This window comes from Brienomyrus brachyistius, chromosome 8 (genome assembly GCF_023856365.1).
Source record: "Brienomyrus brachyistius isolate T26 chromosome 8, BBRACH_0.4, whole genome shotgun sequence".
In the NCBI taxonomy this organism is placed as follows: Eukaryota; Metazoa; Chordata; class Actinopteri; order Osteoglossiformes; family Mormyridae; genus Brienomyrus; species Brienomyrus brachyistius.
Genome location: NC_064540.1, coordinates 13,047,703 through 13,064,631, shown reverse-complemented (window position 1 = coordinate 13,064,631; position 16,929 = coordinate 13,047,703). Strand labels below are relative to the sequence as shown.

General features: G+C 39.4%; 1 protein-coding gene across 4 annotated transcripts; it reads right to left on the bottom strand.

The window, feature by feature from the left end:
* Positions 1-235: 235 nt before the first annotated feature.
* On the bottom strand, positions 236-9,668 carry LOC125746987 (solute carrier family 45 member 3). Of its 4 annotated transcripts, none has more exons than XM_049021609.1 (6): positions 9,525-9,668; positions 8,226-8,374; positions 6,535-6,790; positions 4,332-5,132; positions 3,578-3,843; positions 236-3,116 (listed from the first exon to the last, which is right to left on the bottom strand). In XM_049021609.1, the coding sequence occupies exons 3-6, from the start codon at positions 6,674-6,676 to the stop codon at positions 2,685-2,687; spliced, it is 1,641 nt and encodes a 546-aa protein (XP_048877566.1). In that variant the 5' UTR covers positions 6,677-6,790; positions 8,226-8,374; positions 9,525-9,668; the 3' UTR covers positions 236-2,684. The 4 variants fall into 4 exon arrangements, with proteins under 4 accessions (XP_048877566.1, XP_048877565.1, XP_048877567.1 ...); XM_049021608.1 differs by lacking the exon at positions 9,525-9,668 and adding an exon at positions 8,922-9,192; XM_049021610.1 differs by lacking the exon at positions 9,525-9,668 and adding an exon at positions 8,922-9,192 and having other exon boundaries at positions 4,332-4,409.
* Between the last annotated feature and the right edge of the window lie 7,261 nt (positions 9,669-16,929).

The window sequence follows — 16,929 nt, the reverse complement described above, 5'->3', positions numbered from 1 at the left end:
AAAGAGATCTTCCCCACTATTCTCTTCTGTGTGTGTGTGTGTGTGTGTGTGTGTGTGTGTGTGTGTGTGTGTGTATATATATATATATATATATATATATATATATATATATATATATATATATATATGCACACACATACATATATACACACATACATATATACACACACACAGACACACACGCACATACACAAACTTTGCACCCAACCCATTTGAAAAAAAAAAAACCATAGTCTGCTTTTTCAAACTTTTATTAAAAGAAAATATTTGACACACTTAAATGTAACTCACTGGTTTTGAAGTATAATGAAACAATTTACGGTGCATTGTAAGTGCAATTTAATGAATTTCATGAGTTTTCCCCCTGCCTTATCACAGCAGCAGATTCACAGCATCCATTCCAGCAATTTTTGGAAACTTGCGTCCAAACCCTCTTAGCAACTTTTCAAGCATGCAGACAGTTCTGTCTCATTTGCTAAACGCTCATTTTAAACTTGTTGGCCCAACTTGTCCCATGGATGAACCATCCATCCACAAGACCTGCTCCCAGTTATGTATACTCCAGTGCTTGTGTTGTTTAACTTATAGAGGTTCTTTTACTTGTTAACACAAAGTAAATGTTTTCTAGCAGCAACTCCACCATGCAGTCCAGCTGCTCTCTTTGCTCAGTCTTTGCTTGACTGTTTTAAGAGGTACCGGTTTCCCTCTGTTCACATTAATCGCAGTTCACAGACCATTACAGTCATTTTCTAGTTTCTTTTGCACATCAGAACTAAGTGTTGATTTTTAACCTTTGATGTCACTTTCCTTGCCCCAGACAGTTTCAGGTCACTGTTGCTTCCTGTGAACCTTTTTCTCTGTAAAGAGTTGGTCAATTGTGGCAATGACAGAACCCTTCACTCAAAATTTTGATTTCTTAGCTGTGCCTTTCTAGCCATCCTACTGGGTCGCGGGGGTCCGGAGTCTGTCCTGGAAGCAATAGGCACAAGGCAGGGAACAACCCAAGATGGGGGCCAGCCCATCACAGGGCACACTCACACACACACACACACACCATTCACACCTACGGGCAATTTAGTAACACCAATTAGCCTCAGCATGTTTTTGGACTGTGGGGGGAAACCGGAGTACCCGGAGGAAACCCCACGACGACATGGGGAGAACATGCAAACTCCACACACATGTGACCCAGGCAGAGACTCGAACCCGGGTCCCAGAGGTGCGAGGCAACAGTGCTAACCACTGCACCACCATGCCACCCCCCCCTTTCTAGCCATTACAAGCATAAAAATAACAAATATTTATCAAAAATTCTGACTTATCAGTTGTGATACAGTACAACAGATTGAAATGAGGTGCAGACAGTGCATTAAACCTCTCACAAACTGATCTGGCACAAGAGAGTAAAGTGGTTATGGTTTACTTCATTAACACAGAATCAAGAGTGGCCAAGAGCAAATCGAGTTCTGACATTACACAAAGTTTATGTCAATGCACTGAAGACAGACCTGATATGTCTTCTTTAAAACCAATACTTTCAGCTGTTGTGGCTAAATAATGTGTTACTAAAAGCTATAAACTACTGAAACCCAGTCACATTTGTTTTATGTATTTCTAATATTGTCTTGTACTTAAAGTTTGACAAACCAGCAGTGTTAATTTTGTCAACGAAAATTTTTACGATAAAAATTTGCTGACGACCTTTTATTTCATGACAAAATAAAAATAAATGGAAGAATGTTTGACAACGAAAATTACGGCAAAATCCCTGTTTGTTATGAGTAAAGACATCACAGTAGCCATCTCAAAGCATTGGTTGTTATTCTTATTAACCAATCATTTATATACGGATAAATCTGCAATTGCATGTACCAGTTCTTACAGTCTCTATGCATCTTTCTCATTGGATGATTTATACCCAGTTGGTGCATGTCTGCTTCTAGCATAAATAATGCTAAGTTAATACTACATGATTTTAGCCCAGTTTTTACACTCACTAACAGTTTTTGGAAATTGTTAAGAAAAGCCCCAGATCAGAGGCAAATCAGTGTGCAGTAGGTGCTGGCAAATCAGTGCTCGATCGCTATATGTTAACTGTTCACGTCACCCGATGGAGTTGCCAGTGCATCGCAGATGCCCGACAGATAACTAACAGGTTAAATATCTGGACCTGTCAGTGTGAAAGGTGCTGCGACTGGCAATGAGTACAGCAACAAGCCACATCCAATGACACAGGGTGAGGTGAAACCCAAGGGAGGAATTTAAAAAGGTGTAAAAAGTTCAATTTGATTAGGAACTGTTCTTAGTGTTCAGAGATACACACACACTCACACACACACACACACACACAGACACGAAGGGTATATCTATCTTTATGGGGCCCGCTCATTCACTTCTATGGGAAAAATGCTAACGTTAACTATGACAACCTTAACCCCCACCCTGCCCTAACCATAACTATAACCATAACCATAAGTAACCAAGTAAAATGCAAGAGTTTTTGCATTTTTAGTTTTTTTATAGCAGTCACTGATTTTTATAAAATAGAGTTTTCCCTTATGGGGACCAGGGAACCGGGTATTTATCACATTATGGGGACACTATGGGGACATTTTGGAATTGTATAGAAGTCTGAATTGGTTCAATCATGAATGTATGTTGATGGAACAACAGAGTATACACAGTCACTCCAGGTCAGTCCTGTCAATGATTACCCGTCTGGAAAAGTATATGGCCAGGAAACTGAAGCCAGTGGCACAGATCATGTAAGCAGTCACACTGTGGGTGAGCTGCACAATGTAACCCAAGAACAGAGATGGTACTACATGGGAGAGTAAATAGGCACTGTCCAAGATGGCCATGTCTAAGCATAGACCTCTGGATTGTGCTGAAAGGGTAGATAGAGAGTCAGGTAAAGGATCTTTGCTCATTGGTATAAACACATTGCTGGGGTGAGGATCAGTGACTCTGAAAGGTCTGTGTCCTGGTGATGACATTTCCACAGGGTGTCCTTCACTATATATCTGCTTTTTGCTATTAGGCAGCAAGCTCATGTTCTGCTCCATATCTTCTACCTGAACCGGTTGCATTTTTGACTGGGAACTGGCGAAAAAAACCTGAAATGGAGGTTTGTTACAGTTTATTAGATTTACTGTGTGGGTTACTTTGTTCTCTCATGATCCCTGCTGGGAAAATCATTCACCAAATGAGTTCCTTTAAGGACTATCGTGGTCTTTTCCTGTGCTCTTTAAGCATCTTGGTCATCTATTTAAAGTTGCAAAAGTAGCCATTGCATGGTGTACATGTATATGCAGTGTGTTATTTGTTTAGTAAACCTATATTCATGATGATGTATTTGTTCGAGGTTCTACTCATTTGTACAGATGTTTTTACTTCTTAAACTTAACTCTAACATCACTACTCATCTGTAAACTATGCAGATCAATTACAGATTCAGGGCACAAGTAGGACATGGGAATGATGCACAAAACCAAAACATGCTAAGCAACTGACCTAATTTGGTTTAACTACAAAGATACGTTTTTAACCCTATTACCCGAGATCGTACAGTACTTACCAGCTTATTGGAATGATACAGGCAGATCAGACTGTAGGGAAGTACTTCAAGTGTGCAAAAGGTAAATCCAGTTACCATGGTCATGAGAGTAACTAGGTAAATGTTTCTGGAGAAACTCATCACTGAAGTGGCTCCTGTCAGGACAACCACACTGCTTAGGTACACAGTCCTCATGCCCAACCGGGCTACCAGCTTGTTCATCATCAAGGAGGAAACCACTGCTGTGGAACCCTGTAAGAAAAGTCCTAGGCTGCCCATTCGCACACCTAGAGAAAGAAACGACAGTATATGAGATTTATGCTAAATGCTTTATTGCGTTTGATGCTTGAGTTATTTCATTATGTTACATCATTCTCAACACCTAGAGGAAACACTAGACTGAAAAAATGTAGAATTAAAATGCAGCTGAAGAATGAGAACGACAAACTAAATGTTGCCTACAATAAATGTTTAAAGATGATTATCCTTAACTGTGAAACTACATACTAGCTCTAATATGCAAATGGTTTCATTTTTATTTGGATGAAACTAATTAGTCAAAGTGTGATCGCTATACTATTTTATTGATTCCATTTATTTTGAAAATTACATTTTTAACTGCTTGGATGTCAATAAATTTGGTCAATACTATATGTCCTTATACTTATACTGCTATAATTGTAAAATAAAATGTAATGTCAATTAATAATAAATTATTAGTAATACTATAATTTTTGTTATATATGTTAGACCTGTCACAGAGTCATGTAAATACCCTCATCATATCGCAGTCTCTCCTGTGTGCCTGGCAGGGCAGTGGGCACTCCATGATACAGACCCTCTCCAATGAAGTCTGTATAGAACAGAATCAAGGTCATGAGGGCCATCCAGCTGCACAGCTCAGCCACAAACAACCGGCGGATGACCAGTGGCACCTGCAGGAACAGTTTGTACAGCTGGGGCAGCAGTGAAAGGCAGTTTCTCAGAGATCTGTACAAATGCAAGGGGTGAAGTTGGAAAAGGCATGGAGGACACTTCTTGGTCTTGTACATGTGTCCAGTGTCAGAGTGTGTCACAGTTGCCCCAAGCTCTTCAGAGATGAATGTGGTACTCAGCATGCAGAGCAGTAAGATAATTGTGAGCAGGGCATAAATTAAGGCTTCCTGGCTGCCCAGGTAGACTGCTAAGCCCCCAGCATGCCAGTCTACCACTGGTAGCAGGTAGCCCACACATCCACCCAGGCTGAGCATGAGTGAGTAGATAGAGAAGGCTTTCTGGCTCTCCTCTGCCCCGGGGAAGAGATCCGATACCAGCGCCTCCAGCGGTGTGAAACATGCTTGGCCACAAAATTCCAGTAGGCAAATACTGGCCACCAACAGTAGCAATTCCAACCAGCGAGGATGCCATGGCAGCAGGCTGGCTAAACGCTGGGAATGTGGGATCAATAGCAGACCTAGCAGCACACCCACGCACAGGGCCCAGATGAACGGCCGCCTTCGGCCAAAACGCCCACTCCATCTATCACTTGCGGAGCTAATCATAGGTACAAATACTAGCCCCAACATTGGTCCAACACCTGGTGATAGAAAAGTTAAGACATTTTATATATAGCACTTCCAACATTTGGATATCTATTGCAGTAGTATCTGTTTTAATTTTTGTATTAAACAATGACAAGAGCCAGTTTGCCTTTACAGCGACTCATGCACAAGGGGTGGACAAAATAAGAGAAATACTTAACAACATGTTCATGTCTAATAAACTAATATTAATGAACTAATAAAGAGGACAGTCATTGTTTGCCTTGAGGACTGCTTCAGTCCTTGGAATCATACTACTTCTGAACTGTATGTAGTGAGATACTGGGTAATTCTGATGAGTAATGGAGAGCAGCCTCTAGTTCTTTGAGGACTAAAGCAGTGGATTGCTACTTTGAACTCTGTATTCTGTAACTTCCTATAAAGTTACTATAATGTTCAGGAGACTGGGGCGGCCAATGATTGCATTTGACTTCATCCTGGTGTAGATAAAGCCAGGCAAATTTGTTTAGCTGTGTATATGGGTGCATCTGGTCTCGTGAAAAGGATTCATAGCCATGCAGAGGTTGTATGTTATACTCTTGTGATCCAATGACTTCAATCAAATAAAATGACAATATTAGAGACACCCACCATGTTTTAACTATTGGCAACAGACACTGAATGTATCCTTTAGGATTTTTCAAATGTACATATACATCAATAATGGAAAAATGCAGAGGAAAGGGTCAAATATTATCAAGAAATATCATCAGTCCGTGTCTTTTTCTTTCCATTGGTTGTAGGTCTAGGTTTTGTAAGCCTCACACCAATTTAAACATCTTTGTGCTTTGACATTGGATACAAATGTACTCTACTCTGAATAGCAGTCCCTGAATTAATTCTAGCTTTGTGACGCTAATATGACATCATCTATGTCATGCTAATACATAGTACTAATTGGCATTCAGCCTAATATGACTCACCTTTGCATTTTACATGTGATGTTTCCTTTATTTTGTCCACCCCACACACACAACTGTGCAAAGCGTTTTTTTTTATCATTGACTTCAAATCCATTTGTAAATACCAGTCTTTAATAGTATCGTGTATAATTACTTAACTTTACAGTTAATATATGGATTATACCATACACAAGTTGACTGCATAGCTTACGAAAATTAGGTAGGTACAAGGTGATTCAAATGGATGTGTATTGTCATGCATAATAATGAAAGTATAAAAATCATACTGTTCACTATACTACTATTTATTTTATTACTTATTTTGTAAATTTTTCCAAAACTCGATCTAAATACTGGATTTCTGTATAATGAAATTTATTTTGGACAAAGTTTTGGTCTTTTGAACCCCTTGAAATCTAATACTGAGTTTTAATTGAGTTTCTTACTTGGAGCAATACATGCAGTTATAGTGATATGCATTTGGTTATGTACCTACCTAGCACCATGGTCATGAACTGTTCCTCAAGACCCGCCTCCAGCAGCAGAGGTGGGATGTAAGTGGTGCCTGTAGCCATGCAGATTTCTAGACCGCAAGTCAGTGCATTGGCCAGAAGTAGCTGAATAAATTTCCCAGGCATTGTAGAGTCTGCTGTCAGGTCAGCTTGTATTCCTCATGTATGATTGTATCCTGTGATAATTCCTAATCACAGCTCTTGAAATCTTGATTTCCATGTTATTTTGTGATCTCAGCTCTGCAACGGAGAGCACAGGAAATGTCAACTCTCATTATAACAAAGTTTTGATTTTATATTATTTTGTGATTCATTTTGTGATCTGTTACTTTTAATAGTTTTCTTGTCCTGCCACTGTTTCTGTTGCTACACTTTTTAAAAAACCAACAGAATTAAAACAACGAATCTCAGAACATCCCAGGTCTACTCCAAAGAAGTACAAATGTTTGTTCTGTGACTACACTGTGTGCAGTGATGGTGCCAGGGAGGAGCTTGTGGAGTGCTGTAGCCCACATGACCATAGCACCCCTACACCCTGAAATACCTTTCTTCTTCTTCGCTGTAAAATCTGTAAATTACCAAAGCTGAGAAAGTATTTTTTTCTTATGACATATAAATTTGGTCCCCACAATGTGGTAAATGCAAACCCACACACATCTATGCTATGGGCCACTGAAACACAACACATAGCTAAACTAAACAAAACCCTAAACAACAACAAGTGCACTAACACACAGTCTATTTACTAGATCCTGAACCCCTTTCCAAAACATTTTCTTGAAATCACTTTTGGTTTGCCTTTTAAATATTACTGTGCTTTTTATAAACCAACAGTTATCTGTTTTAATTCCATCCATACATCCATTTTCCAAACCGCTTATCCTACTGGTTTGCGGGGGGTCCGGAGCCTATCCCGGAAGCAATGGGCACGAGGCAGGGAACAACCCAGGATGGGGGGCCAGCCCATCGCAGATCTGTTTTAATTGAATCTGGTAATTCCCACTCACATGTTCAGTGAAGGGTTGAGACTTGTTTTCATAACGACTAGCTTTGTAACTGAGCAGCTATAATCTATTAATACCGTATTATTAAATACACAGTAGTCACAGGAAAACCTGTGAATGTGGAATATTCCCTTTAATATGTCTTATAATTACTTAAAGAACAGAACTATACTTTAGTAAGGAAATTATCAGTTCAAGTATTTCAATACCTCAGCCTTGTGCCCTACGCTGCCTGTGATAGGCTCCAACCCCCTATGACCCTGTGGATTAGCAGTTAACCCTTTTATGTTCTAATAGAATATTCATTTCATAATTAACTCAGGTATGTTCTCCACATAAGGGTGTGACAAAAAAATCCACTATTTCTCTGAAAGGTTATTATTGGGACACTTTGCAAAACCTGCTTCACATCACATTTAACTGCCTAAAGTGCAGTTTCACATTTTGAATCGAATCACTGGGGGTTTTTTTATATTGCAGTCGCAGATTTGCATAAAATAGAGATTCCTCTTAGGGGAGCTGAAAAAGTGCCCCCCACAAAATCAAAATAATAGGTTTTCAAACCCCCCCTCCCCCCATTCTATCTGATTCCATCTTGAATCTAATCTAATTCCAAACATTGAATATAGAATTAGGTATATATGTTAGAATACAGACAAGGTATAACTTACCACAGTCTTTGGGCCTTATTTCCATCTTGTATTTCATTACCAATCTTCTCCATTTTGTTTTTCTTAGACTCTAGCAAGTTGTTGCTTAACCTGACTAGTGTCGTAGTGTTACACCTCCGGAAGTATGAGAAATTTGTCTCTCTCCAGTACTGAATGAAAGAACAATGTTGGACAAATCGTGTGTTCAGCTTGTGAATGAAGTGTCACATACTGTTAGTAATAATTACAGTAGACTTCTTTGAGATGGGTATTACATGCATTATCTCCACGAAATCTCAGTCCTACTGATCAGTCATTCTTAAAAGTATACAAAAGACATTTTGTTTTTGCAAAATTAAGACAGTTTTTTTTTTTTTAGTTTAGAAAATTTAGAAAAGTTTAGAAAATTGCTCATTTATATTCCGAGATAGTTATATGTGGAACATAGAGTATTTATTGGTTACCAGTACATCTTCCTAATAAATAATTATGTTACTGAAAACCATCATTGCTGTCATATGTCAATGCTGTCAATAAATGTTCATTATTATTTCCGTCCACTTATCCATTACAAGGTTGTGGTGAAATGGATAATATATGTTAACATTTAGAAACATTATATTTAAGACTGTACAGATGTATAGATATCAGAGATCAAATATGATATAATGCATTGGAGAAATATATGATTCTGCGGCTATAATTAAATAGTCTTACCTTATTTTTTTATTATTTTTCTGGAAAAAAATCCATTGATTTGAAGCGTGATGTCCGAGTTCTACACACACATCTGATAGACCTATGCACTTACTAAATGTATAAAATAAAGACTTCCTTTAAATGATACTGCTGTTTAATAAATAAGCAAACTTTTTGTGCCGAGAGCAGTGAATCATTTATTCTAATTCTGACTCGCTGGACTTGCTAAGTATTGATGCTTCTAATGAATTTTGGGAGGCGGAGTTAAGAGCCTACAAAAACAACAGATATGTACAGATCAGCCAGAACCAATAGAGAATTAGTGCTAAAGGCTTGGCTGTGGTATGAAACTTGTTTTTCGGCATTCCTAACTCACCTTCTTGGAAAACATATCATAAATAATCATAAGATGACAGTACACACACATATGGGAAGTAGCAAAGCTGCCTATGCTATTTTTATGTTTTATATTGTATTATTTTTATCCAAGTATGCCTGATTGAAAACATAATTAACTAGGCTTAAACTATATACACAATTCTATTAACAGGAATCAAAATTTGAAGCATTTGAATCCAACTCTTATGCATCTTAGTCTGTGAATTTTATGTATGTGCTTACCTTTTTTGAGGACGGAGAAGGCAATGTCATAGTCTTGGGTGGCTTTGGAGGTGATGTACGACATTCCATTAGGATTATAGCTAATTGAACATTCCTTCATTCTACAGTGACGCAAAGAAACCTCCAAGTCATGTCAGAGCCATCTGGCATAAAAGAAAAGTTAAGGACACCTCAGACGAATGATGTGCCCTGCTTCATCTCCACATATCAACACCATAGCACTTGCGTAGGACAAAAGCATTTTTCCATTTTTATTTAAGAAACACTTTTATCCAAAGTAACATACCTTTTTTGGCAAAGTAGGATCGGACAATCCTAGGAACATTTGGGGGTAAATTCTACCTGGGATTCAAACTGGTGACCTAACACACTGAGCCATACATTGGACCCATTAACAGGACCACAAACAGACAAAATAGCTAGGAAGACATATTTGGGTAAATTTGTGCTGAATCTTTTTAACCAAGGCAAATTGTGGCTCTTTTGACAAATCCAAGACTAACAAGTAATTTTATGCAAACCTTTTTTGGTTTGTATATCATCCAGACATTTTGTCATCTTATGGCTAGACTCGGGTTACCAAAGAAAATTGATACTAAAAATTACTATCAGATTAGCCACTCATTTGCAATAGTGACAACTGTAAACTAGACGACTAACTCTTTACTGACAGGGCTGCAAGCATGTCTCGTGAAACCACTACAGATGTAGCTACAATGCCACATATTAGTATTCTGGAATAAGCGCTTGGGGTAACAAATCAGTTTTTTTTTTAATAATAAAATACATATGAATGTGTACTGCTTGTATACAACCTGTTAGTTGGTAACCTTTGAGAGATAGGCATCCCAAAAGTGTACAAGTGTTTTAGAATGCCATTTCTGAACCTCAAAAAAAAGCTGTGGGGAAAGATAAAATGTTTTCACTTAACTGGGAAGAAAGTCCAGTTTAACTTATATTGAAATGAAAAGAGTCAACGTATTAGCAATGTAATAATAATAATAATAATAACAACAATAATAATAATGAGGTGTGTCCTGGAATGAACCACCATTCCATCCAGGGTGTCGCCTAACTTATGTACTTCTAGTAATAGGCCAGAGGTTATGTACTGGATAAGCAGACAAATGGCTCTAATATTTGGATGTGAAAATTTTTAATGAAGGGATTGTTACAAACAGTGACATCTTGTGGCTGTACATATGCAGAACAGCTACACTTCGTATTATGCCACTGAAAACATTCGTTTCATAAATGTCACTCAGATTACTTCACTAACAGCAAACTATAGGAAACCGCAGGCTGCATCACTGTAAAACAATAATTGTTTATGCAGTATAAAAAGTAGGTTGCTCTATTCGAAGTAGATAAATCAATTCTAAACACTTTTGCCACGGATATGGATAACCTCAGTATTATAATCGCTCACACAAGCAGAATATTTAACCATTTCTCTGATGACACAACGTTATTCTGCTCCTGACACAACTCACAATTTGCTTACATTTACAACACAGAGAAAAATTTGTCGTTTAGAATTTTTCCTTTCTTTAAATCGGATGACTGGTTTGAGGAAAACTCATTTGGTTTAAAAAAGCAGAACATTCATGTCTTTTAAAAGCCATATAAAAAGTTTTTGGTCCAAACCAAAGCAGATCTCTCACGACCCTTAATCTCAAAATGATCAGAGAATACATGTCATTCATATAAACATATCCTGATATATAAAATATCCACAAAAATATTCCCTTCCTCATGTAAAGGGAAACAAGACTGTCCAGTCCCCAGATCAAAGTATACATAGTAACAAAGTAAACGTAGTATGGTTTACATTGCAACAGAATGTGACTGCAATTTCAATTTTAAAGGACCTTTCAGGTATTTTTCTTCACTTTCAACATTCATTGGCCACTTTATTAGTTACACCTGTTTAAATGTTCTTTGAAGCAAATATCTAGTAAGCCAATTGTATGTCAGCAGAATACTGTATAAAATCATGCAGGTACAGTTAAGAAGCTTAATTTACACCAGAATGGGGAGGAAATGTGATTTAAGTTACTTTGACCTTTGGATGGTTTTGGTGCCAGATGGGCTGGTATAAGTATTTCAGAAACTGCTGATATACTGAGATTTTCATTCACAACCATCTTTAGGATTTACAGATAATGGACTGAAAAAGAAAAAACATCCAGTGAGTTCATTGGGCAAAAGTGCATTTTTGATGGCAGAGGTCAAAGAAAAATAGCCAGACTGGTTCAAGCCAATAGAAAGACAATAGTAACTCAAATAACCACTCGTTACAACCAATATGAAGAACATCTCTGCAAACCTACAGTGGACTCACCAAATCTGGACAATGGAAGACTGGAAAAATGCTGCTTGGTCAGATGTGTCTGAATTTCTGCTATGACATTCAGATTGTAGGGTCAGTATTTGGCTTAAACACAAAACCACTGATCAGAGCTTCGCAATATGACCAAAATCTCATATCCCAGTAATAATTTAATTCATGGCTGCACGTTGAATTTATGGATTTTTTCTACAGATCAGCTGCAGTACAAATTGAAGAAAAATCCGCAAATAAAAAGGAGGGAGCTCACAAATGTAAAGCAATGCATAAACAGACAAGAGACCATCCACAAATAGGCAAAACCCTTTCACGTGTACAAACTGCTCCGGTTTTTCATGAAGTTGTTCTTTAATATACAGTCCTTAAAACAACCGTGCAGTAAGCAACAATACACAGGCAAGCATGAAAGGCAAATGCGGGAAAGTTACACACCAGACGGGAAGACGTAGTAGAGAACACCAGTAATCACACTAACAAATATGTACAAGGGCTATTTTCAGGACACACAAAGGGTTATATACAAGGCTCCTGAGCATGCTGGGATAGTCAGTCCCCACCGATGTTACACTACTCCCCCTCAAATGTCAGCCGTCCCGGCGACCACCACCCCCAGTCCCCACTTCAGCACTGAGACAAGTCCCAGGGGTCCACTGGCAACCTCCAAGGACGGGAGAGACATCAGCTCCTGATGTTCGCAAGCTCTGGCAGGGCTTAGCTGCTGGCATGACAGCTCCCCCTTGGGCCACCGACCCTTTCTCCTGCACATTTAAGGTGGATCTGGTACCCCATCCAGAGGGTCCCCTTGGCCAGGGAAACCACTCCCAACGACTCCCACAGCCAGGCCCCCATCTCCAGGGACAGCCAGTGCATGGAGCAGCTGGAGACAGTTAACGGTATAGCCTCTTCCTGACCCCGGCCTTTCTTTCTCCCCTGCTTAGTGGGGTTCTGATGTTGTGCGGCAGGCTGGTACTGTTGTGGGGCCTCCTGCTTGCAGGGTCGGGCAGCCCTGCGCAGGCACTCCTGCTCCGCACCTCAGATGGCCTCTTGCAGAGATGCTAAAAGGGCTCCCTCCACTGTCTCTCATAGAGACCATCCACCAGCTGGGCCTCCAGAGTGCAGCATGACTTCCGCCTCCTGCAGCTTGTGGTGCACCAGAGTCGGCCGAGCTTCCAAATGAGCAACACACCTCCTCCAGGACAAGCAGCGACGTCTTGTGGCCCCATAATACCACCTCCTCTACCTCAACCGGGCACCTCTGGCTGCTACCATATCGCTTGCACCTGGCCAGCTTGCCACACAGTTGCTCCAGCTCCCTCTGCTCCTGCTCTACAGACTCCCGCAACCGCTCCCCGTCCTGTCTATCTCACTCCCACTGCTTGCGACCTCTCAGCTGCAGCACGGCTTCTCATGATGCTGCCTCAGTTGGCCCGCTGCTGGGGGTCACGCCATGACTCGTCGCAGTTGGCGAACGGAGAGTACTTGATGACCAGTGAACGGCTGGAGTCTGCAGAGGTGTCCAGCCGGCTTGCAGGAGTGGCTTGAGGTCACAACGCACATGTCCAGGGCACTGCAGGAGAACAGGGCAGCACCTTTGTCGCTGTGCCGCTCCTAGCCCGTCCACAGATGGGCTTGGGTGAGGCTTCCGGACAACATTTTAGCCGGTGCCCCTCTTGCCACAGTCCCAGTTGTCTTCTCCCCAACGCTGCCTCCTCTTTCGCTTTGTCTCTTCATCACTGCCCACAGGTCTACCAGGATGGGTAAGGAGCGTCCACTCCAGCAGCGTCAGTGGAGACGCTTCTGGCATCCCACTTTTGACACCAGTGTGACACTTGGCTGTCAGGCATTGCGGCAGCGACGGTGAAAGACAAGAAGAGACTTGCCCTTTAATGTACAGTCCTAAAATGGCCGCTCAGTAAGCAACAATACACAGAGCCAAACATGACAGGCAAATGCTATGAGGTTACACACCACATGGGAAGGCTCACACATGGTAGGGTAATTATACAACATTAAAGCACATCAGTATTTCACATACTGTATGACACAGGTAATGGTACAGGTGACAGTGAGGAACACAAGTAGTCACACTAACAAATAAATACAAGGCCTATTTACAGGACACACAAAAGGGCGATATGTACAAGGCTAATGAGCATGCCGAGATACTCAATCCCTGTTGATGCTACAATATTTTTTAAATAGTTCTACGTTCCCTTGCAATATTTTTCCATTACTAATAATACATGTACTGTGTCCATTTAACCTTATAATACTTTTCTGTTACTTATAACTGTACGGTGTCCGTTTAAAGTAAAAAAAAAAAAAAAAAAAAAGAGAATTAATGGACTGAAGTATAAACCTGAGGGACACAGACATGTCCAGTTAAGTGTGTTTTAAGCATTAAACTATGAGGGACAATGTACACTATGTAATTTTCATATATGTATTCTTAAATGTATTAATAATTTCACCATGTTCATTCATTGTCAGTGATTGTAAACAAGATAGCTGGACTATTGAAGGTGAAATGTAATTAAAATTTACCCACGAATAAATCTGGATAACCAAGGGGTGTTGCTTGCTTTTGTTGAAAGATATTACACCCGAACTTGTAAAGTTAACTAACTACCGTGGGGTCATAGTAAAGGTTTGAACCTGAACCCAGTTTTCCAGGTTTGGGAATACCTCCCTGGTATTCTCGCTTGATGTATGTGGGAACGTTTGGATATTTACTGAAATATTCCAGAAAGCGGAGCCGAATTTAAACCTCAACTCCAACACTGCGGAAAAACTAGCTTTATATACAGTTTTCCAGCTGTAATATATTTCAGTGTTTGTGATATATTTTAGTATATATATGTGTGCACATCGTGATCATGGCCCAGCTGTCTCGCTTAAAGTCACTGGTGGCGAATGGACACAGCATAATTATTAATAAATATGCATAAAAAATGTATACGTATGTATAATAATATAAGTTACATGGTGTACATGGGGGACTAACTTGTTTCAGGTGGACAAAATTCTCTTTTTGTGGATATAATTCTATAAAACACAAATAAAAAAATACATATTTGTGGATAGTTAAATATTTGTGGACCATGGTACCTATTATGGATTGTTTTCTGTGGGTTGCAAATAATAAAGGCCAATAAAAACTTCCATACAAGTGCCAGATCCCATGTTGTGGCGTGTAACCATGTGAAACTCAATGATTAAAATCCAAATAATTAAAAGATGATTAAATTAAAAGATCCAAATGATTAAAAAATGTTGCCATAAACAATGCATTTTGCAACACCACAAAATAAATGTTAGACTTTAACATGAAACCCTAGACGTTTGTGTGTGTGTGTGTATATATATATATAATATATATATAATCACATATACACACCTCATCATCATATCCCACAGCCCTATCATTGATCCATTCTGCCTTGAGTCAATTGTTCAAGCTTGTGGTGGTGGTAATGGTTGGATATTTTCTTGGCACACTTTGGGCCCCTTACTAGTAACTAAGCATCAGTCAAATGCCACAGCCTACTTAATTATTGCTGCTGATCATGTCCATCCCATTATGAGCTTCGTGAACCCAGCTTCTAATGGCTACTTCCAGCATGATAACATGCGATGTTACAAAGCTCATATCATCTTAGACTGGCTTAAGTTCACTGTACTCAAATGGCCTGTTACCAGATCTCAATTCAGTGCTTATGGGATGTGGTGGAATGGAAGATTTGCATAATGAAGGTACAACTGACAAATCTGCAGCCACTGAATGATGCTATCAACATTGACCAAAGTCTGAGTAATGTTTCAAGATCCTTATTGAATCGATGCCATGAAGGATTAAGGCAGTTCTGAAGGCAAAATGGGTTTCAATCCAGTAGGAGCAAGGTGTACCTAATAAAGCGGCCAGTGAGTATACATTGCTCAGTATTAAGCACAGTGGTTGTGACTTGACCTACATGCACCTGTGCTGTGAAATTCTCTGATTTGATTGCATTCATGACAGCGCCTCATAATTTGGACCAATAGAAAAAATGAACACAAAATATTAAAGCCGTTTATCCATTCTAAAAACAAGAAAACACACCGGAAATGATGGCAAAATTATCAGCTTGCTTAGACAGAATATTAAATTCAATGGTTACATTGAAGCTTGTTGATTACAAGATGTTGATTACAAAAATTGACAACTAACAGCATCAAGATTCCAGACTTTTTTTTACACAAGGGAAACAATGTAAAAGCTGCCTGCTAAAGACCCTCCAATTATTAGTAATCCTCCTCATGCCAGGGGGGGGGGTAGGTAATTACACTTAGTGCTTGCTGCTTACTACATTACCAAAAGGAAGGAAAGACATCTGCATGCCAGTAGATGTTAAGAAATTCAAATAGCTATTTTTATACCCAGGTGTCATTTCGCAATGTCAATTTAGATTCATTCATAGAATGTAGAAATCAGACTGCAAATGCTTAACTTTACAGATACTTACTTCCCTTTGGACCCTTGATGATGTAATTACCTTTGTAATATTTAAATTCAGAAAAAAACACGCCAAATCACAGAATTTGAAGACCAATTGTAAATGGAGTAGAAAACTACAAAGGAGGATAAAGTGTCCTCAGCACGCACACAAAACTCTCTCAATGCTCACGTCATGCAATCACAGCTTTACATCATAGCACATAAGATTACACAATCCTAGCTCTTACCTTACCATGATGAGGTATGAAAGAGGATTCCAATCCCAGACACTTAGCCCTTCCACATCTGAAGTTTAGCGTCTGCTCCATCACATCGTACTTAAGATATAGTACTGTGTTTTCCAATCAGTCAAATTAGAGGATAAACAATGACATAAAGATACTTGGACAAAAGCTTTTCTATCCATTTTTAAGCCTTAACTTGTTTACACTACAGCTAAGAGACATTTATTCATTTGAAATTGCCAAACTACACCATCGTTCACTGTGGGTTATGTGAAACACAACGTAATTCTTGAACTCACAACACAGATATGGGAATGGGATTGGTATAAAAGAAAT

Excerpts from the sequence above, each read along its gene's own strand:
- LOC125746987 (XM_049021609.1), bottom strand. The coding sequence starts at position 6,676 with ATGCCTGGGAAATTTATTCAGCTACTTCTGGCCAATGCACTGACTTGC. Across the intron at positions 5,133-6,534 it reads GTTCATGACCATGGTGCTAG|GTGTTGGACCAATGTTGGGG; the intron begins GTAGGTACATAA and ends TTCTATCACCAG. Across the intron at positions 3,844-4,331 it reads GAGACTGCGATATGATGAGG|GTGTGCGAATGGGCAGCCTA; the intron begins GTATTTACATGA and ends TTCTTTCTCTAG.